The sequence below is a fragment of the Oncorhynchus clarkii genome, chromosome 10, assembly GCF_045791955.1.
Source record: "Oncorhynchus clarkii lewisi isolate Uvic-CL-2024 chromosome 10, UVic_Ocla_1.0, whole genome shotgun sequence".
NCBI classification, from domain to species: domain Eukaryota; kingdom Metazoa; phylum Chordata; class Actinopteri; order Salmoniformes; family Salmonidae; genus Oncorhynchus; species Oncorhynchus clarkii.
In genome coordinates, this window is record NC_092156.1 from 41,309,930 (window position 1) to 41,337,599 (window position 27,670).

General features: G+C 43.7%; 2 protein-coding genes across 3 annotated transcripts; both read left to right on the forward strand.

Annotated features, from left to right (window-relative positions):
• Positions 1–1,491: 1,491 nt before the first annotated feature.
• Positions 1,492–6,526, forward strand: LOC139418471 (eukaryotic peptide chain release factor subunit 1). 2 transcript variants are annotated; one of them, XM_071167942.1, is made up of 11 exons: positions 1,492–1,871; positions 2,273–2,383; positions 3,518–3,693; positions 3,830–3,969; positions 4,254–4,392; positions 4,491–4,681; positions 4,809–4,938; positions 5,066–5,248; positions 5,366–5,430; positions 5,652–5,799; positions 5,942–6,526. In XM_071167942.1, the coding sequence occupies exons 2-11, from the start codon at positions 2,298–2,300 to the stop codon at positions 6,022–6,024; spliced, it is 1,341 nt and encodes a 446-aa protein (XP_071024043.1). In that variant the 5' UTR covers positions 1,492–1,871; positions 2,273–2,297; the 3' UTR covers positions 6,025–6,526. The 2 variants fall into 2 exon arrangements, with proteins under 2 accessions (XP_071024043.1, XP_071024044.1); XM_071167943.1 differs by having other exon boundaries at positions 1,792–1,906.
• A 9,394-nt stretch (positions 6,527–15,920) lies between these two features.
• LOC139418473 (F-box and WD repeat domain-containing 11-B-like) lies at positions 15,921–27,012 on the forward strand. Its single transcript, XM_071167944.1, has 13 exons — positions 15,921–16,033; positions 17,785–17,847; positions 20,011–20,233; positions 21,514–21,700; positions 21,898–21,988; positions 22,096–22,233; positions 22,436–22,554; positions 22,681–22,930; positions 24,471–24,589; positions 24,750–24,860; positions 25,189–25,267; positions 25,347–25,511; positions 26,071–27,012. The coding sequence occupies exons 1-12, from the start codon at positions 15,995–15,997 to the stop codon at positions 25,506–25,508; spliced, it is 1,581 nt and encodes a 526-aa protein (XP_071024045.1). The 5' UTR covers positions 15,921–15,994; the 3' UTR covers positions 25,509–25,511; positions 26,071–27,012.
• The last annotated feature ends 658 nt before the right edge of the window (positions 27,013–27,670 follow it).

A 27,670-nucleotide genomic window follows, 5' to 3' on the forward strand; every position in this document is an offset into this window, starting at 1 on the left:
GATGTAGCGTGGTAAGTGTTCATGACGATTTATTAAAAACGAACTGAACACTGAAATACAAAACAATAAACGATGTGATGAAACAGTACCGTGTGGCGACAAACACTCACACGGAAACAAACACCCACAAACCAACAGTGAAACCCAGGCTACCTAAGTATTATTCTCAATCAGAGACAACTAATGACACCTGCCTCTGATTGAGAACCATACTAGGCTGAACACAAAAAACAACATAGAAAAACAAACATAGACTGCCACCACAACTCACGCCCTGACCATACTAAATAAAGACTAAACAAAGGAAATAAAGGTCCGAACGTGATAATTTTGACATTTCTACAAAATTCAAAGCGTTGTTTTTCCAATGGTACCAATTGTATGCATATGCTGGCTTCAGGACCTGAGCTACAGGCAGTTTACTTTGGGCATGTCATTCAGGCAGAAAGTGGATAAAAAAAGGGGGCCTATCCGTAAGAAGTTAAATCCAAGGGTTCACATACTTTTCCCACCCTACACGGTGAATGTTTACACGGCTTGTTCAATAAATACATGAGCAAGTATAGTTGTTTGTGTTTTATTAGTTTAAGCAGACTGTTCGTCTATTGTTGTGACTTAGATGAAGATCAGATCAAATTGTATGACTAATATATGCAGAAATCCAGGTAATTCCAAAGGGTTCACATACAATAGCAAGGAAAAAGTATGTTTCTAAAAACCAATGAGAAGATGGCACGTGGGTATATGCTTCTAAAAATAAATTATTGAATGGGAGATGCAAGACTTGTGAGTTCTGCGTCATAAATAGAATCAACTTCTATTTTAGCGCCCGCCAACACACGAGCAGTGTGGGTACAATGATTGAATAACGTGTGTGTGTACATTTACTTTACATTTTTACAGTGCATGTTACAGCGAGCTGTCATTAGACCACGCACCCTACGCAAGACTTCCTATCATTATCAGGAAGTCTACCACTGTCTTCACAGTAGGAATATGGTGCGGTTATTTTACCACTTTATCTTTTTACCCAATTATACATTTTACCCACATAAAAATATATATCCCACATTGTCTAGTGTATTTTGTTTTGTCGATATTTTAAAAGATTACCGAAAACTGTTTCTTTCAGGCCTGTCGTGACATGTTTTATCGGACATGTACTTTACTCGCATAAAAAGCTTGGATGGGAGCTTGGTTTATTAGCCTACAGAAGCATTTCCCAAACTCGGTCCTTGGTTTTGCCACAACATTTCAAAATTGATTAAAATCTTGTTATTTGAATCAGCTGTGTAGTACTAGGACAAAAACCAAAACGTGAACCGAGATTGGGAAACCCTTGCCTACAGCAAAAATATTGGAACACACTGAATTGACTTCCTCTCTGATTACAGGTACCTTTTCAGGTGCATTTTCTCAGGTCCACCCACCCACTCTTTAGCCCAATGAAACATGTCCGAGTGAACCGTAACTATGTCGTTTCCAGGAAATGATCCTCAACCGGAATTATTTCAACCGCCTACAAATCAATCTTGTCTCTAGTTACCAAAGCTATGTCGTAAAAATTCGTGAAAACAAAACATCGCTTTTTTGGTCTTAATTCAGAATTTGGCATAAGGTTAGCACTGTGGTCAGGGTTAAGGTTAGGTTTAAAATCAGATTGTAAAACAATACATTGTCGAAATGGGCGGTGGTTAAGCCTAAATGGAAGATGACAATATATTTTCGACCTAGGGTTTACCATAATTATGAATTTGTGGCTGTGGTAAATAGTGACGACACCAACATAACGAGGCCCCATCGGGAAGCAGCAAACCGGCTTGAGTAGAGCTCGAGCTCAACAACATCAGGGCTGACGACAAATTAAATAGGTGAGAGATAACGTGCAGACAGAACGGCACTTGGGGCAAGTAACATTGCATGTTTTTGAGCGATCATTGTTAGGAATTGGCGTTTAATCCATATGCATAATTATGTTTCTAATAACGTTGACATTCCGCAATACTTGAGCTAGTGGGGTGGACTCTGGGGCCTGGGCAGGATTTAAAAGCCAGGGCATTTCCCAGCCGAGACCGGTAGCTACTAGGACCCGGTTGCTGACAAGATCAGCTGGGCAAATATTATCGTCCTTGCTGGTGTGTTGGGGAAATAGTATTATATATCCATTTAATGTTGCTATATTTATCTTGAGGCGTACAACAAACCGTCTGTGTTGTTAACGCCGTCCATAGTTTGATGCTGCTGCTAACGTTACTACATACCCTCACACTAGGTCCTAAATAGACACCGCGGGAAAAATGGCGGACGACCCCAACGCAGCAGACAGGAACGTGGAGATATGGAAGATAAAGAAGTTGATCAAAAGTCTGGAAGCTGCTCGGGGGTACGTGTGGACATGACTAGTGGAAGACATGGCAAATGCCTGGTTTTGTCAGTGACTTTCTTCATCATATTGAGCCACTAACTGGAAGTTAATGGTACCAGGCCCATATATGAGCTAGCTAACAATTATTTTAGTATAAGTTTTAGCTAGCTTACTAACTAGCAAGTGGTGTTAGTTTGAATATTTATTTGAACACATAGCTAGCTAGCTTTTCAGCTAGCCAACTAAGTCACATGTCAGTGGCATTGATCTAGGTTTCGAAAGTTTGAGTAGTCATGTATTGTTACCACAGCTAACGTTAGCTAGGCAGTTATTCGTTTTGTAACTTCAAGGGCTTCTTTACATTCACAGCTAGCTAGCTGACAATACTAGTATCTGAAATTCACAGCTAGTTAGCCTACTAGTATCTAAACCTACACATTGTTTTAGTATAGCAAACACCGCTGATGCCCAACCATATCTAGGTCATCGTTACATTCAAATTGTTTGACACTGGACAAGTTTTCTGCTTTAAATTGTAATTTCATGGCAGTTTTCACTAAGTTAAAACTGTCAGTGCCACATCACGCCTTGACTGGCTGGCAATAGACCTGTCAGCCGGAATAGCTGATGTAGTTGATTTTAGATCAAAAGGTCAAGCAATTCCTATGCTTTTCATTGACCTTAGCTTATCTACATTCCACACCTGTCCTGTGCAATGAACACTCTCCCAAGTGGTTGTCTATATAGTGCAGTGGGTCAAGTTGTTTTGAGTTCACTCTGTGAACAAACTACTGTGACCTTCACAACCCTTGACTAGGGGCAGCAGAACTTGTGGCCCACACCTGTCAACATGATAGTCAAAACAAAAATGTGGAAATATGAAGACCACTACTGTAGTAATGTTGTCATCTGACAACCTGTCATAAGAGTTTGCCTTAGAGCAGTCAGGTTTAATACTATACGTGTATGAAAAGGCCTAGCTTGCTTAGGTAAACGGGACACATCTGTAGGACAGGTTTAGCTATCCATAGTTTGTGGTTCTTGTTTTTACAAAGTTGTTTCAATAAATAGCTTGCTGACTTACTGTGCAACTGACTTTCTACTCAAAGGATGTGTTTTAACGTGAGTTTAATGCAGTTGATCTCCTCTCAGGAATGGTACGAGTATGATCTCCTTGATTATCCCTCCAAAGGATCAGATCTCCAGAGTGGCCAAGATGTTGGCTGATGAGTTTGGCACTGCATCCAATATTAAAAGCAGAGTCAACAGGCTCTCTGTGCTCGGAGCCATCACCTCTGTACAGCAGAGACTCAAACTCTACAATAAAGGTGTGTATGTGTGAAGTCAGTAGTGAAACCCTCTCTCTCTGTATGAAGTAATTTGGGGTGGTCCTGGCTTGGTTACGGGCTATTATTTCAATCAATTGATCTCTGAGAGCTAACTTGTTTTTTTTTTACCCTGCAGTGCCTCCCAACGGCTTGGTTGTATACTGTGGCACCATTGTGACGGACGAGGGCAAAGAGAAAAAAGTCAATATTGACTTTGAGCCTTTTAAACCCATCAACACTTCTCTGTATCTCTGTGACAACAAGTTCCACACAGAGGTAAGGTTGTTCAACACTCTGGGTTCATTATATTCCCACCTTACTATCTTTCCTATGGGCTTATTGTGACTAACTGGGAAATAAGGAGTTTTAGATTGCACAAAATGGTATTTTCTGATATACAAAAAAATAATCTGTGTTGCCTGTTTTGGTGAAACAAGTTGGTCTTGTGTGTGTGTGTGTGTGTGTGTAGCCTGAATGTATGCATAGCTGACAGTCAATATTGACCACCTTCTATTTAGATGAGAAATTACATCTTACCTAATGTATTTTCTGTCTCTTAGGCTCTTACAGCCTTGCTGTCAGATGACAGCAAGTTTGGTTTTATTGTGATTGATGGAAGTGGCGCCCTCTTCGGAACCCTGCAGGGAAACACCAGGGAAGTGCTGCACAAGTTCACTGTGGACCTACCCAAGAAGCACGGTTAAAAACCCTACATTCACATGCAACATGCACTCATGAACAGAATTACAGCCAGCCTGTCCACACACAACCACGTATAACAAATGGTCCTCTTTCAGGCAGAGGAGGGCAGTCTGCCTTGCGTTTTGCTCGTTTGAGGATGGAGAAGAGACACAACTATGTCCGAAAGGTGGCGGAGACGGCAGTCACGCTTTTTGTTTCCAACGACAAGGTCAACGTAGCAGGCATGGTCTTGGCTGGTTCAGCTGACTTCAAGACTGAGCTCAGCCAGTCCGATATGTTTGACCCGGTCAGTATCTCCAGACCCAACATTCCAGGGTTTTCTGGTGCCATTGTCAGCATTGCCATTGTAGCGTTATACGTCTGATATGTGATCTGTTTGTTGACTGATGAATTGCTGACTCATGTCCATGCAGAGGCTACAAGCAAAGATCCTGAAGCTGGTTGACATATCATATGGTGGGGAGAATGGGTTCAACCAGGCCATTGAGCTGTCTGCAGAAGTGCTTTCCAATGTTAAATTCATTCAGGAGAAGAAACTTATAGGTACTTGGATACAGCTGATTTGTTCATTTGTGTGAATGTCTACTCCAATATCTATCATGAGTGTCTCTGGCATGGACATGATCCATCCTGTTGTCATATTGATAATATAGAGGACCTCTTCTCCCAGGACGATACTTTGATGAGATCAGCCAGGATACAGGGAAATACTGCTTTGGGGTGGAAGACACACTGAAAGCCCTGGAAATGGGTGCTGTTGAGATTCTGATTGTCTACGAGAACCTGGATACCATGAGATACATCCTGAGATGCCACGGAGCAGAGGGACTTGCTATGGTGGAGAAGGGTACAGGTATGTAAATGATGTGCGCCCTCTACAAAATGCATTCAGTTGAGGGATTCTGGTCTTAACATGTCTCTCTATTTCTTGCCCTATGTCTGTTCTGTTCAACCTTTTCCACTGATCCAGATGAGAAAACGTTGTATTTGACACCAGAGCAGGAGAAAGACAAGTCTCACTTCACAGACAAAGAGGTCAGTGAGAAGTTCTTTCCATAACCTACACAAGTGTATGAAGGAAGTTATTTTGTGGTTCTAGAGGCTCTTTTTAAAATGTGATGTAATTTTGTCTATTAAATTTCACCTATGTCTACTTCCAGTGTTTTGCATCCACCACTTTTATAAGGAGAATTCTCATAAAATGATCTCACAGTTTTCCCTGATCTACTTTTTTGGGTGTGGGTGTATTTCTACAGACTGGGCAGGAGCATGAGCTGATCGAGAGCATGCCGTTACTTGAATGGTTCGCCAACAGCTATAAGAAGTTTGGAGCCTGTCTGGAGATTGTCACTGACAAGAGCCAAGAAGGATCCCAGTTTGTCAAGGGCTTTGGTGGAATTGGTGGTAAGAGTTTGATTATACATTCATAACTAAAGGCTTTTACTATTATTCTGGGGTCATGTGAATATATAAACAAATATTTTCACTGTAATGCACCTCTACAGAGTTACCTAAGACTGATTCTTCCTTTACTTCACCTCCACAGGGATCTTGCGGTACAGGGTGGATTTCCAGGCCATAGAGTACCAAGGAGAAGACGATGAGTTATTTGATTTGGATGACTACTAGGTAGTTGAGACTGACAAGAAATGAATCAATTGAAAGGCTTTCCCTGATTTGACCGAGATACTGGTGGAAGGAAAGCAAGTAGTCAGGAGGGAGACCCAGACCTTCAAATAAAAGACATGGATGTGATGCCGTATATCAACGTTTCCCTGACTTGAAGCAGTGACTCATCACCTGGCTGGATGGAGCTAGCCTTGGTTTGTTCCTCTCCACTCTACATTAATGACTGATTCAAAGTGACTGACAGCAAGGCCACACTTCTCCTGCCTGCTTGGCCTTCTCTAGGCCACACTGATAGGTTATACAAATCTATTTTTGTCATCACTCCCCACTTTCTTCTTCCAACTCAATTTCCCTTTATTTTTTAACATTTTTACTGGTACCAGCTGCTGTTGTGTTTTGAGATTTTGATTCTGATTATTTTGTTTTCCTTTTTAAAATCAAATTTATGTAGAGGGCAAGGAAATAATGATTAAATTGGAGCTGCTTTACTATCCCATACCCATTCCCTGCCTCCCGTCTCATCCGATCTTTATTTCAGCACCTGCTTTATTTTGTCCCAGCTCCCCCCTGGTAATTTATTCACTGTCACAGGTGCTGTACTCTGAGCCCGTACTGTTTTCTTGTATGTTTTTTCATTTAGAGGACTCTTGCCCTTTATGACTCATACAGAGTTCCCAGAGCTGAGATTTAGGTTTGTACGTCTGCTTTTATATTGCCTTGTACACACACCACTCTATTAAGCATAATGAACCATGCCCTCAGTGCTGTGACCATTCATACCCCCCCCCCCCCTGTTCCACAGAGACATGTGTCCAATGTTTACTGATTGACTGGTCAGTTTGGCACTGTGCAATTCAGACAATGAGAGCCAGTGTGCTTGTTGCCAGGCAGTTTTGTATGTCTTGTCTTCCAGGCATGTTACTGGGTCATGTTCAATACTGAATGACCAGTTGAAGAGTGTGATTATGATGGCCCAGGGGGCAGTTACCATACGGTGTGCAGTACGAGTTCTGTGATTTTTAGATGGTCACAGCCATGTTGATCAGGCCACCACCAAAGCTGTTGAAGCACTGTGTGTAGTGTTTTTGGGGAAACGTGTCATTCAATACAAACCGTTGCGCAATGTTGCAAACGTTGACGTGTCCTGAATGCACCCCTGGTATGTGCACTCTATAGGCAAGAAGATTGCCCACCAGGGATGGGGGGGGGGGGGGGGGTGGATTGGTGTCACACTTTTTCCCCATCCATAGCAAACAGCTGATTTTAAACGAGTTGCATTCTAAACTGTAGAGCTTGATTATTGGCATCACATGCTTTGTTAACAACAGGTGTAGACTAACAGTGAAATGCTTACTTACTGGGCTTCCCAACAATGCAGATTTTTTTAAAAGACAAATAATAGAATAACATGGAATAAATACAATGATTAATGATAACTTGGCTATATACACACAGTAGTACTGAGTCTGCAGGGGTACGAGATAATTGAGGTAGATATGTACATATAGGGAGGGATAAAGTGACTAGACAACAGGATAGATAAACAGCAACGTATGTGATGAGTCCGACTTAGTGCAAAAAGTGTCAATGCAGATAATTAGTCTGGGTAGCTATTGCTTAACTATTTAGCAGTCGTGGCTTGGGGGTAGAAGTTGTTTGGGTCGTGTTGGTTCCAGTCAGGCGTTTCAGCTGGGGTTGGGGGAAATGTGACAACAATCAGGCCCCTGAGGACTGGAGTTGCCCATCCTGATCCACATCAATAGAAATCTGTATAGTTATTATTTGAGTACGATGGTACTGGATGAGAATGACTAATGGCTCTGACTGTCTCTAGTCTTTCCCCTACCATTATACATACAGTGGGGAGAAAAAGTATTTGATACACTGCTGATTTTGCAGGTTTTCCTACTTAAAGCATGTAGAGGTCTAATTTTGATCATAGGTACACTTCAACTGTGAGAGATGGAATCAAACAAAAACCCAGAAAACCACTTTGTATAATTAAGTAACTAATTTGCATTTTATTGCATGACATAAGTATTTGATACATCAGAAAAGCAGAACTTCATATTTGGTACAGAAACCTTTGTTTGCAATTACAGAGATCATACGTTTCCTGTAGTTCTTGACCAGGTTTGCACATACTGCAGCAGGGATATTGGCCCACTCCTCCATACCGACCTTCTCCAGATCCTTCAGGTTTTGGGGCTGTCGCTGGGCAATACGGGCTTTCAGCTCCCTCAAGATTTTCTATTGGGTCTGGAGACTGGCTAGGCCACTCCAGGACCTTGAGATGCTTCTTACAGAGCCACTCCTTAGTTTCCCTGGCTGTGTGTTTCGGGTCGTTGTCATGCTGGAAGACCCAGCCACGACCCATCTTCAAAGCTTTTACTGAGGGAAGGAGGTTGTTGGCCAAGATCTTGCGATACGTGGCCCCATCCATCCTCCCCTCAATACGGTGCAGTCGTCCTGTACCCTTTGCAGAAAAGCATCCCCAAAGAATGTTTCCACCTCCATGTGGTTGGGATGGTGTTCTTGGGGTTGTACTCATCCTTCTTCCTCCAAACACGGTGAGTGGAGTTCAGACCAAAAAGCGCTATTTTTGTCTCATCAGACCACATGACCTTCTCCCATTCCTCCTCTGGATCATCCAGATGGTCATTGGCAAACTTCAGACGGGCCTGAACATGCGCTGGCTTGAGCAGGGGGACCTTGCGTGCCCTGCAGGATTTTAATCCACGACGGGTAGTGCGTTACTAATGGTTTTCTTTGAGACTGTGGTCCCAGTTCTCTTCAGGTCAGTTGACCAGGTCCTGCCGTGTGGTTCTGGGCTGATCCTCACCTTCCTCATGATCATCGATGCCCCACGAGGTGAGATCTTGCATGGAGCCCCAGACCGAGGGTGATTGATCGTCATCTTGAACTTCTTCCATTTTCTAATAATTGCGCCAACAGTTGTTGCCTTCTCACCAAGCTGCTTGCCTATTGTCCTGTAGCCCATCCCAGCCTTGTGCAGGTCTACAATTTTATCCCTGATGTCCTTACACAGCTATCTGGTCTTGACCATTGTGGAGAGGTTGGAGTCTGATTTAGTGTGTGGACAGGTGTCTTTTACACAGGTAACGAGTTCAAACAGGTGCAGATAATGACTGGAGAATGGGAGGGCTTCTTAAAGAAAAACTAACAGGTCTGTGAGAGCTGGAATTCTTACTGGTTGGTAGGTGATCAAATACTTATGTCATGCAAATTAATTAATTAAAAATCATACAATGTGATTTTCTGGATTTTGTTTAATTTTCAGTCTCACAATTTTCCATCTCACAGTGTACCTTATGATAAAAATTACAGACCTCTACATGCTTTGTAAGTAGGAAAACACTGTCGATTTTGCAGGTTATCAAATACTTGTTCTCCCCACTGTAGGTAACTGCCAAAATATAGCAAATGAGGGATACAAAGTACAGTGCCTTGCGAAAGTATTCGGCCCCCTTGAACTTTGCGACCTTTTGCCACATTTCAGGCTTCAAACATAAAGATATAAAACTGTATTTTTTTTGTGAAGAATCAACAACAAGTGGGACACAATCATGAAGTGGAACGACATTTATTGGATATTTCAAACTTTTTTAACAAATCAAAAACTGAAAAATTGGGCGTGCAAAATTATTCAGCCCCCTTAAGTTAATACTTTGTAGCGCCACCTTTTGCTGTGATTGCAGCTGTAAGTCGCTTGGGGTATGTCTCTATCAGTTTTGCACATCGAGAGACTGACATTTTTTCCCATTCCTCCTTGCAAAACAGCTCGAGCTCAGTGAGGTTGGATGGAGAGCATTTGTGAACAGCAGTTTTCAGTTCTTCCCACAGATTCTCGATTGGATTCAGGTCTGGACTTTGACTTGGCCATTCTAACACCTGGATATGTTTATTTTTGAACCATTCCATTGTAGATTTTGCTTTATGTTTTGGATCATTGTCTTGTTGGAAGACAAATCTCCGTCCCAGTCTCAGGTCTTTTGCAGACTCCATCAGGTTTTCTTCCAGAATGGTCCTGTATTTGGCTCCATCCATCTTCCCATCAATTTTAACCATCTTCCCTGTCCCTGCTGAAGAAAAGCAGGCCCAAACCATGATGCTGCCACCACCATGTTTGACAGTGGGGATGGTGTGTTCAGGGTGATGAGCTGTGTTGCTTTTACGCCAAACATAACGTTTTGCATTGTTGCCAAAAAGTTCAATTTTGGTTTCATCTGACCAGAGCACCTTCTTCCACATGTTTGGTGTGTCTCCCAGGTGGCTTGTGGCAAACTTTAAACAACAATTTTTATGGATATCTTTAAGAAATGGCTTTCTTCTTGCCACTCTTCCATAAAGGCCAGATTTGTGCAATATACGACTGATTGTTGTCCTATGGACAGAGTCTCCCACCTCAGCTGTAGATCTCTGCAGTTCATCCAGAGTGATCATGGGCCTCTTGGCTGCATCTCTGATCAGTCTTCTCCTTGTATGAGCTGAAAGTTTAGAGGGACGGCCAGGTCTTGGTAGATTTGCAGTGGTCTGATACTCCTTCCATTTCAATATTATCGCTTGCACAGTGCTCCTTGGGATGTTTAAAGCTTGGGAAATCTTTTTGTATCCATATCCGGCTTTAAACTTCTTCACAACAGTATCTCGGACCTGCCTGGTGTGTTCCTTGTTCTTCATGATGCTATCTGCGCTTTTAACGGACCTCTGAGACTATCACAGTGCAGGTGCATTTATACGGACGGAGACTTGATTACACACAGGTGGATTGTATTTATCATCATTAGTCATTTAGGTCAACATTGGATCATTCAGAGATCCTCACTGAACTTCTGGAGAGAGTTTGCTGCACTGAAAGTAAAGGGGCTGAATAATTTTGCATGCCCAATTTTTCAGTTTTTGATTTGTTAAAAAAGTTTGAAATATCCAATAAATGTCGTTCCACTTCATGATTGTGTCCCACTTGTTGTTGATTCTTCACAAAAAAATACAGTTTTATATATATTTATGTTTGAAGCCTGAAATGTGGCAAAAGGTCGCAAAGTTCAAGGGGGCCGAATACTTTCGCAAGGCACTGTATATTGAAAGCAGGTGGTTCCACACAGGTGTGGCTCCTAAGAATTCGTATGCTTATGGTCATGTATAAAAATGCTGGGCAAGCCCAGTTGCCGATTATTTGGGCTACCATGGCTATGCCCCCATAGGATGACAATGCACCCATCCACAAGGTATGAGTGGGCACTAAAGGGTTTGATGAGCATGAAAACAATGTAAACCATATGCCATAGCCGTCTCAGTCACCAGATCTCAACCCAGCTGAACACTTATGGGAGATTCTGGAGCGGTGCCCGAGATGGTGTTTTTCACCACCATGTCCAACAAAACACAATGATTGCATTTATCGTGTAATAATGGTGTCACATCCCTCCAATAGACTTCCAGACCCATGTAGAATCTATGCCAATGCGCGTTGAAGCTGTTCTGGCTCGTTGTGGTCCGGCGACCTATTAAGACGCTTTAGGTTAGTGTTCCCTTTATTTTGGCAGTTATCTGTAGGTTTGACACAGCCCTGCCTGGCTCTGTTTCTCCCTGCCCGAAAGGATTTAATCACGGAACATTTTGGTCAGAGGCACTGGATGTTGGTTTGGGGGCCTTTGTGGCTTGCGGTGTCTAAACAAATATATTTTGTCAGCCTGAATGTGAGCTATTGGGGTGGGGACTATTGTCTGGATCTGGCATGTAAGAATGGGATGGTTCTATGTAGCCCCTTTTGGGGCACAGTGAGCTATTTTATCAAGTTATGAATGTGATGTGTGATGTCTTTTCAACATCAAAAGCTGCCCATGTTATGACATTTTCTGGATTTGATCTATTCATCTTGTCACCATTTTGTATGAGATGTATTAAATGACCTCATTGTTTGCAAATCAGGTGTCAAGACTTGGTTGGCCCAGTGGATTTCCTATTAGAAAGGTTCATAAAATTAAGATTATGGGATATATATACACACACACAAATAAAGGGAACACTTAAACAACACAATGTAACTCCAAGTCAATCACACTTCTGTGAAATCAAACTTTATTTTTGAGCAGTGTGTGTGTGTGTGTGTGTGTGTGTATATATATACTGCTCAAATATATAAAAATAATAAAATAACATCCTAGATCTGAATGAAAATAATATTCTTATTAAATACTTTTCTTTACATAGTTGAATGTGCTGACAATCACACAAATTATCAATGTAAATCAAATGTATCAACCCATGGAGGTCTGGATTTGAAGTCACACAAAATTAAAGTGGAAAACCACACTACAGGCTGATCCAACTTTGATGTAATGTCCTTAAAACAAGTCAAAATGAGGCTCAGTAGTGTGTGTGGCCTCCACGTGCCTGTATGACCTCCCTACAACGCCTGGGCATGCTCCTGATGAGGTGGCGGATGGTCTTCTGAGGGATCTCCTCCCAGACCTGGACTAAAGCATCCGCCAACTCCTGGACAGTCTGTGGATGGAGCGAGACATGATGTCCCAGATGTGCTCAATTTGATTCAGGTCTGGGGGACGGGCGGGCCAGTCCATAGCATCAATGCCTTCCTCTTGCAGGAACTGCTGATGCACTCCAGCCACATGAGGTCTAGCATTGTCTTGCTTCAGGAGGAACCCAGGGCCAACCGCACCAGCATATGGTCTCACAAGGGGTCTGAGGATCTCATCTCGGTACCTAATGGCAGTCAGGCTACCTCTGGCGAGCACATGGAGGGCTGTGCGGCCCCCCAAAGAAATGCCACCCCACACCATGACTGACCCACCGCCAAACCGGTCATGCTGGAGGATGTTGCAGGCAGCAGAACGTTCTCCGCGGCGTCTCCAGACTGTCACGTGCTCAGTGTGAATCTGCTTTCATCTGTGAAGAGCACAGGGCGCCAGTGGCGAATTTGCCAATCTTGGTGTTCTCTGGCAAATGCCAAACGTCCTGCACGCTGTTGGGCTGTAAGCACAACCCCCACCTGTGGACGTCGGACCCTCATACCACCCTCATGGAGTCTGTTTCTGACAGACACATGCACATTTGTGGCCTGCTGGAGGTCATTTTGCAGGGCTCTGGCAGTGCTCCTCCTTGCACAAAGGCGAAGGTAGCGGTCCTGCTGCTGGGTTGTTGCCCTCCTACGGCCTCCTCCACGTCTCCTGATGTACTGGCCTGTCTCCTGGTAGTGCCGCCATGCTCTGGACACTACGCTGACAGACACAGCAAACCTTCTTGCCACAGCTTGCATTGATGTGCCATCCTGGATGAGCTGCACTACCTGAGCCACTTGTGTGGGTTGTAGACTCCAGCTCATGCTACCACTAGAGTGAAAGCACCGCCAGCATTCAAAAGTGACCAAAACATCAGCCAGGAAGCATAGGAACTGAGAAGTGGTCTGTGGTTATCACCTGCAGAACCACTCCTTTATTGGGGGTGTCTTGCTAATTGCCTATAATTTCCACCTGTTGTCTATTCCATTTGCACAACAGATGTGAAATTTATTGTCAATCAGTGTTGCTTCCTAAGTGGACAGTTTGATTTCACAGAAGTGTGATTGACTTGGAGTTAAATTGTGTTGTTTAAGTGTTCCCTTTATTTTTGTTGAGCTGTGTGTGTGTATGTGTGTATATATATATATATATATATATATATACACACACACACACACAGTGGGGCAAAAAAGTATTTAGTCAGCCACCAATTGTGCAAGTTCTCCCACTTAAAAAGATGAGAGGCCTGTAATTTTCATCATAGGTACACTTTAACTATGACAGACAAAATGAGAAAAAAAATCCTGAAAATCACATTGTAGGATTTTTTATTAATTTATTTGCAAATTATGGTGGAAAATAAGTATTTGATCACCTACAAACAAGCAAGATTTCTGGCTCTCACAGACCTGTAACTTCTTCTTTAAGAGGCTCCTCTGTCCTCCACTAAGTTACCTGTATTAATGGCACCTGTTTGAACTTGTTATCAGTATAAAAGACACCTGTCCACAACCTCAAACAGTCACACTCCAAACTCCACTATGGCCAAGACCAAAGAGCTGTCAAAGGACACCAGAAACAAAATTGTAGACCTGCACCAGACTGGGAAGACTGAATCTGCAATAGGTAAGCAGCTTGGTTTGAAGAAATCAACTGTGGGAGCAATTATTAGGAAATGGAAGACATACAAGAACACTGATAATCTCCCTCGATCTGGGGCTCCACGCAAGATCTCACCCCATGGGGTCAAAATGATCACAAGAACGGTGAGCAAAAATCCCAGAACCACACGGGGGGACCTAGTGAATGACCTGCAGAGAGCTGGGACCAAAGTAACAAAGCCTACCATCAGTAACACTATACCGCCAGGGACTCAAATCCTGCAGTGCCAGACGTGTCTCCCTGCTTAAGCCAGTACATGACCAGGCCCGTCTGAAGTTTGCTAGAGAGCATTTGGATGATCCAGAAGAAGAATGGGAGATTGTCATATGGTCAGATGAAACCAAAATATAACTTTTTGGTAAAAACTCAACTCGTCGTGTTTGGAGGACAAAGAATGCTGAGTTGCATCCAAAGAACACCATACCTACTGTGAAGCATGGGGGTGGAAACATCATGCTTTGGGGCTGTTTTTCTGCAAAGGGACCAGGACGACTGATCCGTTTAAAGGAAGGAATGAATGGGGCCATGTATCGTGAGATTTTGAGTAAAATCCTCCTTCCATCAGCAAGGGCATTGAAGATGAAACGTGGCTGGGTCTTTCAGCATGACAATGATCCCAAACACACCGCCCGGGCAACGAAGGAGTGGCTTCGTAAGAAGCATTTCAAGGTCCTGGAATGGCCTAGCCAGTCTCCAGATCTCAACCCCATAGAAAATCTTTGGAGGGAGTTGAAAGTCCGTGTTGCCCAGCAACAGCCCCAAAACATCATTGCTCTAGAGGAGATCTGCATGGAGGAATGGGCCAAAATACCAGCAACATTGTGTGAAAACCTTGTGAAGACTTACAGAAAACGTTTGACCTCTGTTATATACCCTTTGTTGGCAATGACAAAGTATTGAGATAAACTTTTGTTATTGACCAAATACTTATTTTCCACCATAATTTGCAAATAAATTCATAAAAAATCCTACAATGTGATTTTCTGGATTTTTTTTCTAATTTTGTCTGTCATAGTTGAAGTGTACATATGATGAAAATTACAGGCCTCTCTCATCTTCTTAAGTGGGACAACTTGCACAATTGGTGGCTGACTAAATACTTTTTTGCCTCACTGTGTATATATACTCCTGAATATGACTTTCGTGTGACTGCAGGTGTGTGCTGCTTGATTCAGGGCTTATTTAGTATACACAAAGTAAATATTACCCTTTGCATTTTTTTCCAACAGGAATTTTAGTGTATTGAATGTCTTGGTACATCCAGTGAAAAGTACACTATTCTCTTCGCTGTTAAACGGGACAGTTAAGTGTCATATTTATATCCAGCCCGTGCCAATATAACAGTAATTAGCTAGTGGGATGCATTAAGGGAAGACCATTTATAATATATAACTTTCAATACAATTGTTATGATCATCTTCCCAATTCTAGACACGGTGTAGATTCGCTAATCTTTACACCATGAACTGTTGTAATCAGTCTTTTGCAAGTGGAGGTGATTTGTAGATCAGATCATCTGAGCAGGACCTGGCGGAAGTCGACCCTCGAACAAGCACAACTTCTTTCCCTTAGCAGCAGAAAAGAGCCAACCACAGAATGACAATAGCTTCTTTATAATTTCTCGACCAACCAAGTAAGTCTATGCTTCAGTGAACCCACCCCCGAATCCCCAGTCGTGTTCTGTGACGTCATACGATCTGCGGCCCGTCGCGGACTCAGGGCTGGGTTTCCATTTTCGCAGCTAGCGAGTTTCGGGGAGCAACAATATGGAGCCGGAGATGGAGGACAAAACGTTAGAGCTGATGGTGAGTTTTGGATTGGATGATTACTTTCTGCCCCATAATATCGATGTCGGAGTGCGTAATATGGTATTAACACTAGAGTAGAACCGATCGAAACGATTTTGAACAAACGGGAGAGCCGAGATGACATACAAAATAGAATATGCCTAGCTAACATTAGCTAGTAGTACCGTTAGCTACCTAGCGAGTAGAGGGAGGGCCCGATATCTGATCTAACATTAACCCGTGGCTCATGTTTGTAATTATTCTAGGTTACACCATAATGATTTTGGAAATGATTGGGAAGTGAATGATTGTCATCCTAATGGTAGAGGTCGACAGGACGAGGAGTGAGTCTGCTAGTACGAGAAAGGGCCGGGAAGTGGCCCCGTCTTTAAATACTCACATGCTAACCAGTTAACTAGCAAAGGTACTAGCTAGGCGATTGGATCTCACTGCGTCGCCGCTGCGCCATTTGTCCGACTCCAAGTTAGCCACAAGCTTTCCAGGTTAAACATAAAGTTAGGTTTCCGATAAATGTGTACTGTTTCTTGAGCGCCAACCAATGGCTAACGATTTCTTGTTAGCCGACTAGGTACATAACTACCCTGATTGTCAACCACGCACATAGATAAATATATGTATAACTAACGTTAGCTAAAAGAGGCACTCCCCACTCTGTCCATTACCGAACACTAGAGTTTCTGTCATTGTGAATCAGTGGCGTTCCGAGATGCTTAGAGGAAGTGCTGACGTTAGCTTGCGTAATAAACAAGTAATTATGTTTGATATGTTCGAAGCAAACAGCTGGCGTTTTGTCTACATTTTCTGAGTAGGTAACGCTAGCTAACAAGTCAGTATGACAATCTCGTCAGGCAAAAAGGCCAGGTAGTCAGGTTAGCTATTCAGAAATGAACGTAATCGTAGGTAATGTTAGATACAATTATGATGGGTAACTATTATCGTGACGCTATTTTTGATTTAGCCGATTATCTTGTTAACGTAGCTACTACATAGGTGCATTTTGTTCCAGACAGTGTTCTCTGTTTTGTCACCTTAGCCAGTGAACTATGGGCAAAGATTTGCTATCACATGTCACTGTGTCACTGGCTGTCTTGCAAATTAACGTTAGCATCCTAGTCCTATGCTTCTGTATTGGACAAAGCGTGCCAATCTAGGCATGTGGCATATGGTACAATCACTTAATGTCGATACAGGCAGGAGTAATGTCAGCTAAATAAAAATGACTGCATGTGTTTAGGTTCAGTTGTAGATAATCTGTTGCCCCAAACAAACATACCCACATTCTCCTAGGAGGACACAGACTGATCACATTTAGACACAGCCGGGACTGTTTTAAATGGAATTATCATACCATCTGGTGTTGCCTCTCACAGCCAACCCTATAAGGTCTGATTTCTTTATCAGATTTCATGTCAATCTTCTGAATACATGTCAGATTGACATGGCTTTGCGGGTCTGAATAAGGGGCAGCTGTTGACAAGCCATGGATTCCTCCCTCCCTCTTCAAACCCAAGCCTCTGCTAATACCTAATGCATATCAATGTTGAACCCAGTCCCCCATGCTTAAACAATTAGCTTACTTTGACTGACTGTTTCTTCAGATGAGAAATGATGACAAGCCTGCTGGCATTGTAATTGGTCCCCCATGGTACATTGGATGTTGTACATTTTGGGCCAGAAGGTTTGGACTAGCTGTGTGTTTATGTTAATGAATAATGTCTCTTGATTTACCAATGGCCTCTCCCCCTCAGAACACCACTTTCATGGACTCCCAGACAGATGACCTCTCATCAAAGAAGATCATAGTGTTCAAGGTGAGGCAACAGACCATGGGTCCACGGCCAGACAGTCACCGAAGCGTAATGGTAGTATATTAGCCTAGTCCACCTCCAAAAAACAAATTTATAACCCGTTAGCGTATCTCCCCTTTTTATGTCTTCATAATTATCTTTAAGGTGTGCCTTGTGCCATCAATATTGACAATCTCGTTGTGGTTTCCAGTGGGCAGTGAAACGGTGTGTGTACTAATGCCAGACTACAGTGTCATCAAAAACCTTCTCCGAGCACAACGTCATGGCAATTTGAAGAGGCAATCCACACACACCAAAGCCAGATTCATTATGTAAAGCCAGTTTCCCAGACATACAGTTGAGGTTGGAAGTTTACATACACTTAGGTTGGAGTCATTTTAAAACTCATTTTTCAACCACTCCACAAATGTCTTGTTATCAAACTATAGTTTTGTCAAGTCGGTTTGGACATCTACTTTGCATGACACAAGTAAGTTTTCCAACAATTGTTTACAGACAGATTATTTCACTTATAATTCACTGTAGCGCAATTCCAGTGGGTCAAATGTTTACATACATTAAGTTGACTGTTTCTTTAAACAGCTTGGAAATTCCAGAAAATTATGTCATGGCCTGGTCTGATAGGCTAATTGACATTATTTGAGTCAATTGGAGATGTACCTGTGGATGTATTTCAAGGCCTACCTTCAAACTCAGCGCCTCTTTGCTTGACATCATGGGAAAATCAAAAGAAATCAGCTAAGACAAGTCCACAAGTCTGGTTCATCCTTGGGAGCAATTTCCAAACGCCTGAACGTTCCACGTTCATCTGTACAAACTATAGTACGCAAGTAATAACACCATGGGACCACGCAGCCATCATACCGCTCAGGAAGGAAACGTGTTCTGTCTCCTAGAGGTGAATGTACTTTGGTGCTAAATGTGCAAATCAATCCCAGAACAACAGCAAAGGACCCTTTGAAGATGCTGGAGGAAACAGGTACATAAGTATCTATATCCACAGTAAAATGAGTCCTATATCGACATAACCTGAAAGGCCGCTCAGCAAGGAAGAAGCCACCGCTCCAAAACCGCCATATAGCCAGACTACGGTTTGCAACTGCACATGGGGACAACGATTGTACTTTTTGGAGAAATGTCCTCTGGTCTGATGAAACAAATTTTTTACTTTTTGGCAATGATGACCGTTGTTATATTTAGAGAAAAAAGGGGGAAGAATTGCAAGTCAAAGAACACCATCCCAACCGTGAAGCACGGGGGTGGCAGCATCATGTTGTGGGGGTGCTTTGCTGCAGGAGGGACTGGTGCACTTCACAAAATAGATCGCATTGTGGCAGGAAAATTACGTGGATATATTGAAGCAACATCTCAAGACATCAGTCAGGAAGTTTAAGCTTGGTCGCAAATGGGTCTTCCAAATGGACAATGACCCCAAGCAGACTTTCAAAGTTGTGGCAAAATTGCTTAAGTACAGCAAAGTCAAGGTATTGAAGTGGCCATCACAAAGCCCTGACCTAAATCCCATTTGAAAATTTGTGGGTAGAACAGAAAAAGCTTGTGCGAGCAAGGAGGCCTACAAACCTGACTCTGTTACACCAGCTCTGTCAGGAGGAATGGGCCAAAATTCACCCAACTTATTGTGGGAAGCTTGTGGAAGGCTACCCAAAACGTTTGACCCAAGTTAAACAATTTAAAGGCAATGCTACCAAATACTAACTGAGTGTATGTTAACTTCTGACCCACTGGGAATGTGATGAAAGAAATAAAAGCTGAAATAAATAATTCTCTCTACTATTATTCTGACATTTTACGCTCTTAAAATAAAATAGTGATCCTAATTGACATAAGACAGGGAATTTTTACTAGGATTAAAGATCATGAATTGTGAAAAACTTAGTTTAAATGTATTTGGCTAAGGTGTATGTAAACTTCCGGCTTCAACTGTACATTCATCCTAGTACTGGACTTAAAAGAATACTCAATAGAGATTGTCCGGGAAACCGGCCCAGAGTTCTGTACACTGACTAGCTTTATCAAGGCCCAAAGCCCGTCCCTCATTTGACAAGAGATCAAATGATGTCGACTGAAGCTCTGACGAGTCCATACATTTTACAGTACACACCACTGTGGACTGATGGCTTATAACCGTTCCATTTCTGTGTTCAGACGATCACCAATGGTCCGATGACGGGCTCAAGGAAGCGGCCATCGGAAGGGAACTATGAGAAGGAGAAGGACGTGTGCATCCAGCTGTTTGACCAGTGGTCTGAGGCTGACCAGGTGGAGTTTGTGGAACACCTGATTTCACGCATGTGCCACTACCAACACGGCCACATCAACTCCTACCTCAAACCCATGCTCCAAAGGGACTTCATCACTGCACTGCCAGGTATGGTTCACACTGCAGTTTGATACTACTTTGTTAGCATGACCTTGTCATGTGTTATATTAGGGGGGTGAATGCGGAAATCTTTAAACAAAATTGGGATCCTTAATGTTAAGAAAAATCACAAATGGAAAAATGATGTCTTTTAATATTATTTTCAGACATTTTAAATCAGTGCAGCTGGCTCACCTGCTCTTTCTCTTTGCTAATGATGCGATTATGTGTTCAGGCTTCGGTCTGTTGCGTGTATAATATCCTTGTCTATTCATTGATCATATGCCCTGCCAGCCAAGAAATTACAAAATAGAGCATGCCATTGCGAGATACATCTTTTGATTGCCGATAGATAGGCCTAGTGCTCTGTTCTGACTCTGCCTGCCAAGTGGCCGACCTGCCTGTACTGTGCCCCCTACCCTCTCTCTCCGTCCCTTGCTACCTCGCTATGAAAGATGCGTGTGTTTGATTAGTTGCCGTTCTTCCGAGAACAGTCTGTGTTTAGCGGAAGATGTTTTCTTTCTGCTAAACGCCTTGGTAAGTCACGATATTTAACAAACCTTAAAGTACTTTTTTAGGAGTCAGTGGTCTGCGTGCAGGCAGTCTGCGCGCAGGCAGCTCGAGGTTATTTGATTGACAGTTATGGTCTCCTAGTGATGGATGTGAGTCCTGCTTCAGGAGCGTCATTCCTTTTCAGAAAAATACCAGTTCAGGGGCACTTTGTAACTATCTTCCGAGAAGGTTTCATGTCGCCATTTAAAAAGCCGTAGTGTACCCTTAGACAACCAAATATGTCGTAGCCGAGGCGTTTTCAACGATATGACCTTGGTAGATATAACTTCATTGCCCGGCCATATGTAATAAGGCCATTACTCTGCATTGTGAATTGAAGTGGAATTTGGGCATTTTCTCTTATCGTTTTAACGGTAAACTGATACAAAAATGTCTGTTTTAAACACAAAACTGTCCATTTGTCACATCCCTAAAATGAGTGCGCTTATACGGAATATACCACAACCAATATAACTTCTACCTCACCACCAGTAAATGCTCCAAAGGAAACCACTTTATAGGGGTGTATATTGACTAGGAACCAAACTGAAGCTATTGAAACCGGTAGGGACCTACCTGGATTTGTCCAATAAACTAATTTATGTGGGTAAAACCTTTTCATTAGGCTAAACATTTTGCAATTGTTTGCTGCGGTATCTGACTAATGAACACACCCCAGGCTCAGTTCATCCACACATTCACAATTTCTTGAGTACTTCTACTCTTTGTGGTTATAGCTCAGGGTCTGGACCACATAGCGGAGAACATCCTGTCCTTCCTGGACGCACGCTCGCTGTGCTCGGCAGAGCTGGTGTGTAAGGAGTGGCAGAGGGTCATCTCAGAGGGCATGCTGTGGAAGAAACTCATAGAGCGTATGGTCCGTACAGACCCCCTCTGGAAAGGCCTGTCAGAGAGGCACCAGTGGTGAGTACAGACTGGGATCACCGGCCGGGCCACCCTGAATCACAATGAGTTTCATTCAGATCACCAGTAGAATGGATCAATAACTGTTCTCAACAATCAACATAATAGAATGTATCCAAGCAACTTCACCTTAGGAAAAGACCATTTGATGTTGTGGAGATTAATATATTTAATTGTGAATGTGTTCTCTCTTCTAGGGAAAAGTACCTGTTCAAGAATCGAACCACAGAAGTCCCACCAAACTCCTACTACCGCTCCCTGTACCCCAAAATCATCCAGGACATAGAGGTGAGTGTTTCTGCTCCTCCCCTTGTCCCCTTCAACCTCCCTCTCTTCTCACTGATCTTTCCTGTGTTTCCCGTTCACTAACCCCCCCCCCCCCCGGCTCTCTTTAGACAATTGAGGCCAACTGGAGGTGTGGTCGACACAATCTGCAGCGGATCCAGTGTCGCTCAGAGAACAGTAAGGGGGTTTACTGTCTGCAGTATGACGACGACAAGATCATCAGCGGCCTCAGAGACAACTCCATCAAGGTCGGCGTTCCTGTTTGATGTTGATTGAAGAGCGGGGGGGCGGGTGTAATCTAATGTCTACTGGATATTTTGAATACACGATTTCTAAATATGGATATTGTATAACAAGAAAGCTTCTTACAGTGTGTCAATGCAACGCATAGTACATTTTGTTTGATAAATGTTATTTTGTGTGAATTTCTCCCCCTCTGTTTCTGTGTAGATCTGGGACAAGCAGTCTCTGGAGTGTCTGAAGATCTTGACGGGTCATACAGGTTCAGTGTTGTGTCTGCAGTATGATGAGCGGGTCATCGTCACCGGGTCCTCAGACTCCACTGTCAGGTCAGCAACTCCTCTCCCGCTCTGCCCTCTTACCCATGCTCCAGGAAGCTCCAAAGCTTATTTAATTCAAGAGGCATGTGGTATGTTGTGTTTGACGGATATTGATGATCTCTCTCGGTGTCTCAGGGTGTGGGATGTGAACACTGGGGAGGTGCTGAACACTCTGATCCACCACAACGAGGCGGTTCTCCACTTGCGGTTCTGTAACGGTCTGATGGTGACGTGCTCGAAGGACCGTTCCATCGCTGTGTGGGACATGGCCTCACCCACAGACATCAGTCTGCGCCGCGTGCTGGTCGGCCATAGAGCAGCGGTCAACGTGGTGGACTTTGACGACAAGTACATCGTGTCAGCGTCCGGTGACCGTACCATCAAGGCAAGTTTGCCCCGATGACCTAAGGTCAACTCACGAGAGCCTCAAGCATGGCAACATCTCAACAAGCATACGTTCTAGTACTTTTGCAGTGGCACAAGACTTACTAACTTAGATCCCACTAGGGCCAAAGAAGAAGGCCGCAACAACCTCTGCCACTACAGTCTTTTTGCCGTAGCTTGGGTCCTGTCCCATGAGAGATCTAGCTCAGCCACCAGTCTGTCGGCATGTTGTCTTTGGTCTGCCTTCCTTGTATTTTCCAGAGAGCAACTTTTTAGGGATCCTTTCTTGAGACATTCGTAGCATGTCCAACACACTGGATCCTGTGCATCTTGATCTTAAAAGTCTTTATTATAAAAAAAAAAAAGTGTTGACTTATTTGCTGTAAAGATCTTCTGCCTGTGGATGTTGCAGATCTTGCAAAGACAACCATTTGGCATCAACTTGGTTCATGTCTGTCTGAATGATCCTTCAGCACACTGAACCACACAAAAGGAATGACTATACATTGCTTTAGCAGAGTCTACTGAATGCACAACCAGCGTTATTCAGCCGGGCTTTGATTTCTTGGCTAGTGTGTGTGTGTGTTTATCGTCCTGTGAGCTAGAATGATAAATGAGTGGCTTCAGTTCTCTCCCCCTGCTCTGCATGACCATGGTGGTTTTAATCAAAAGCTAGTTATCTTCCCCATCACTGCTTGTCATTGTTCATTCACAGAAGATACTTGAAATGCAAAATACAAGCCAGCCACACCTATCAAGTGTCCCCTACCCAAACCTACCAAATCCTCTCATTCTGGTTGAGTTCAGTTGTGCAATGTGCCCAGTAGAGGGCAGCATAGAGCTTGAGTTAGCCCAGAGTGTGAGGCCTGCTGTGGGAAGCACTGACTGAACCCAGAGTCCAGAGCTGACGTCTTGTCTCTTCCTGGGGCTAAACTGTGGACCTGCATGTCTGTCTCGTCTCAGCCCCAACCCCAGTCTCATCCCCAGCTCCCCAGTACCTCCCTGTATTCCAGACGGTGGATTTGTGGGCAGCCAGGATTCCAGGAACAAAGAGACCCTGGCTAGCCCACCCATCGCCCTGGGAGACGGGCCAAGGCATTCCGTACCGAGCCGTCTCCCGCACACTACGCCCCAGCTCTCTGAAAACATTCCCCAAGTAATAAGGGAGGGACGGCAGACTGCAATATCTGTGTTTGGGAGAGGGAGTGTTACTCGACACCCCTAAATGTGTATCACTGTTATACCTTTGTGTTTACATTCATGTTTTCATGCAGCTGCACAGTGTCACTCTCTGACGTGTGTGTGTGTGTGAAGACAGAGAGGTGTACAGCTGGATTATAGCTCTGGCTGCAGACTGTTCTCAGCAGCTTCATTGTCCGGTCTAGTACAGAAGCATTCTAATGAAGGAAAACAGGAAGGAAGAGATTTCAAAAGTAAAAACTGTTAGTGTTGACATGAAGGATTATTTAGGCTAAATGCCTCTTCTTTTTTTGTGTGTTGACCTCTGGGTGGTGTGTGTTTTTGCCTTGACGCCCCTCCAGGTGTGGAGCACCAGCACGTGTGAGTTTGTACGTACGCTGAATGGCCATAAGAGAGGCATTGCCTGTCTGCAGTACAGAGACAGACTAGTGGTCAGCGGCTCGTCGGACAACACTATCCGGTGAGTGTCTGTCGTGTGTGTGTGTGTTTGAGGGTGGAATATTCTTCTGGGTGTTTCTTACTGGTCTATATTTATAGAATCTGTAACCGGGAGATGAACGTGCTTTGTCATGACTATTTTGTCAAATGTTACTAAACTAACACAGATTCTCTCTCCTCAGGTTGTGGGATATTGAGTGCGGGGCATGTTTGCGGGTATTGGAAGGCCATGAGGAGTTGGTCCGTTGCATTCGCTTCGACAACAAAAGGATCGTTAGCGGAGCCTACGATGGGTAAGGGAGGGTTCATCTCACTGTGGCTGAGCTGATCTCTCAATACTAATGGAGATCTGACTGTTAATGGCTTTATTCCCTCACTCTAATCCTGCACTTGGCCTCTGTTAATCCTTGTTATTCTCTCACTGCTGATCTCAGACACCTGATTCCCTCCAATCCTGGCCTCGGCCTGTTAATCAGAGTGAATTTGTTAGGCTGCTAGTCAAACTTTTATAGGCCGGAGTATGAGGTCCTCCAGCTTATCCACTGACAAGACTTGAATACTATTGTGTTGTTTCCATTATGATGTTAAGAGGGTGTGCGCGCCTGTGCTGTTCCTTTGTAGTAAAATCAAAGTATGGGACTTACAAGCTGCTCTGGACCCTCGTGCCCCTGCCAGCACCCTCTGTCTGCGCACACTGGTGGTGAGTTTAGCTTGGATCTAGAGCATGATGGTGGAGATAATGGTTATTGTAGAGGATACTGATGAGTGCTCTCTTTCAGGAGCACTCTGGGCGTGTATTCCGGCTACAGTTTGATGAATTCCAGATCATCAGCAGTTCCCATGACGACACTATCCTCATCTGGGACTTCCTGAACGTGTCGACCAATGGACAGACTGAGGGCAGGTCGCCCTCTCGCACGTATACATACATCTCCAGATAGCAGGTACACACGACTCTCACACTCACCAGAACTTACACACAATAGGAATGAATACAACAAACTAAAGTGATATTTTTAATGAAGAAGATGCTCTGATTCAAATTGTGTGGCTTTTCGGTAGTTAAGATAAGTAAGCAAGCACACGTCTTTCTATATTTTGCAGGCCAGATTCATACAAAAATAAATATTTGATTCATCAGCCCTAACCCCCCCCCACACACACACACTTTTTCCTACAGGCAAATAAATGAAGTGACACCCGTACAGGATCAATAGTGGAAGTAGGATTGTGATGCAAGACGCTGCACACTGTGCATATGGGTGGGCTTCAGTTGACCTGAAATTGCTGTTTACTTTCTGCATTGCTGACTCAATCTTTAAGCCTCCCACCCTTTTTCTTTTAACTCTACCAAAGGGGGGGGGGGGGGGGGGGTAAGCACTGCAGATCATTTACAACTCTTAACTTCATTCTTTGCTTGGAAGTGGGACTCCTGACCTAAATTGAACACATCTACAGGATTACTTGCATAGTGTGCTGAGTTTCTTTCTCTCTGCATGGCAGGCCCGGTGGAATGTGATGTGTGTGCGGGGACAGTCCTAATGGCCAAGTCAATGTGCCAGGGTCAGAGGTCACTTCCCACTCCATCATCCTTGCTGCATCATCTCTGTCCTCCTCCTGGTGTTCGTGTGGAGGGGTCGTCCCGCCCTCATCGGGCCTTCGGTGCTCAAACACATTGCCCCTTACACCCCCCCCCCCCACCCCAACCAAATCGCACACAAACATGCACACAAAGCGGAGTCTACTAGGTCACACTCTAAGGCCCAACTCCCCTTACTCTGGTCACCCAAGACCGAGTAACAGACATGGACATGAAGGAATCTGAACTGAATGGCTGGAGGAATGGAGAAAGAGGGTTGGAAACGGCCTGTTAAAGATGCCCTGGGGAGGAAAGGAAGGAAGGAGGCAGGGCCGGGGCTCAACTCAACGGGGCTCTTCATCCAGACTGAGTGACAGATGCCTCAGGCCCGCCCCTTTGGGCACCAAGGACATATCTATCTTGTTATTTTCTCATTTTGTTTGGTAGGGAAAAAAAATGTGGAAGAGAGCTGATGTTTTTTTTCCCCTGAAGACAGTACTGCATGGATAAGTGATGGGACAACAGTGTGCTAGTGACCTATTTAAGTTTTTCTATATATTTTTTTATTTTTGACCCAATTAATTTAGTTTGTTAGTGTACTAAGAATTTTTATTCTCTCCAAACCCCTCTCAAATTCACCCCCTCTCATCCTTAGTTCTCTACCCTGCGTTCGTCTTTCACTTACTCTCCCTCTGTCCTGTTCTGTCCCCCCTCTTGCTGCCTGTCTAGGTTCTGAATGACCCCTTACTGAGCTGAAATTAGTTGTAAACAGAATTGTCTTGTCTAAAATGGTGTTGTATATTGAAAAGATTTTTTTAAAGGAAAAAAAAACAAACATTAATAAGAATAAAGTACTTGAATGTGAAGGAGTGTAAACCAGAGTGTGAGTAATGTACTGGTTCAGTATCATGCATCTATGCCATCGGTACTGTATGTACAGACCAAACCACCACTCATTTGAAGTGAACCTCCCATTGCTTGTCTATTAAATATAATCTTGATATACAGAGGGAGGCCTGGTCTGAAAATGACAAGCAGGACGTGTTGTGTGTTTCACATTTTTTGGTTTAATGAGTGTGGCTCTGGAAATTGGCAAGAAACTAGAGAATTTAGGATATATTATTAACTCTGAATTGGTGTTTGGAAAGTGTGTGTGTGTGTAGTGTATCGAGGGGAGGATCAAAGTTAGTCTGCAGACGGAATGCTGGTACCCAGAAAGGGTGATCAGGAATGCAGTAATGCACTGGAACCCACATTCCTCCACACACAAGTCCAGCCCATTCTCTGCCTCGCACATTCTCTGCCTCACACATTCTCTCAAGAAAATGTTTCATGGTGTTGGGCAGTGAGAAACTACCTCCTGCCCCGCCCTCCTCCGTACTAGTGCCCACATGTCTGAGCTGTGCAGGCTGCCTGCCTGGGAAAGACGTCCCAGCTGCAGGAAATGACATGGTTATGAGTGTGGCTGTTGAAGCCTTGATCCAGGTATGAAAGGGCTGTACTTCTCACAACTAGATACATTCA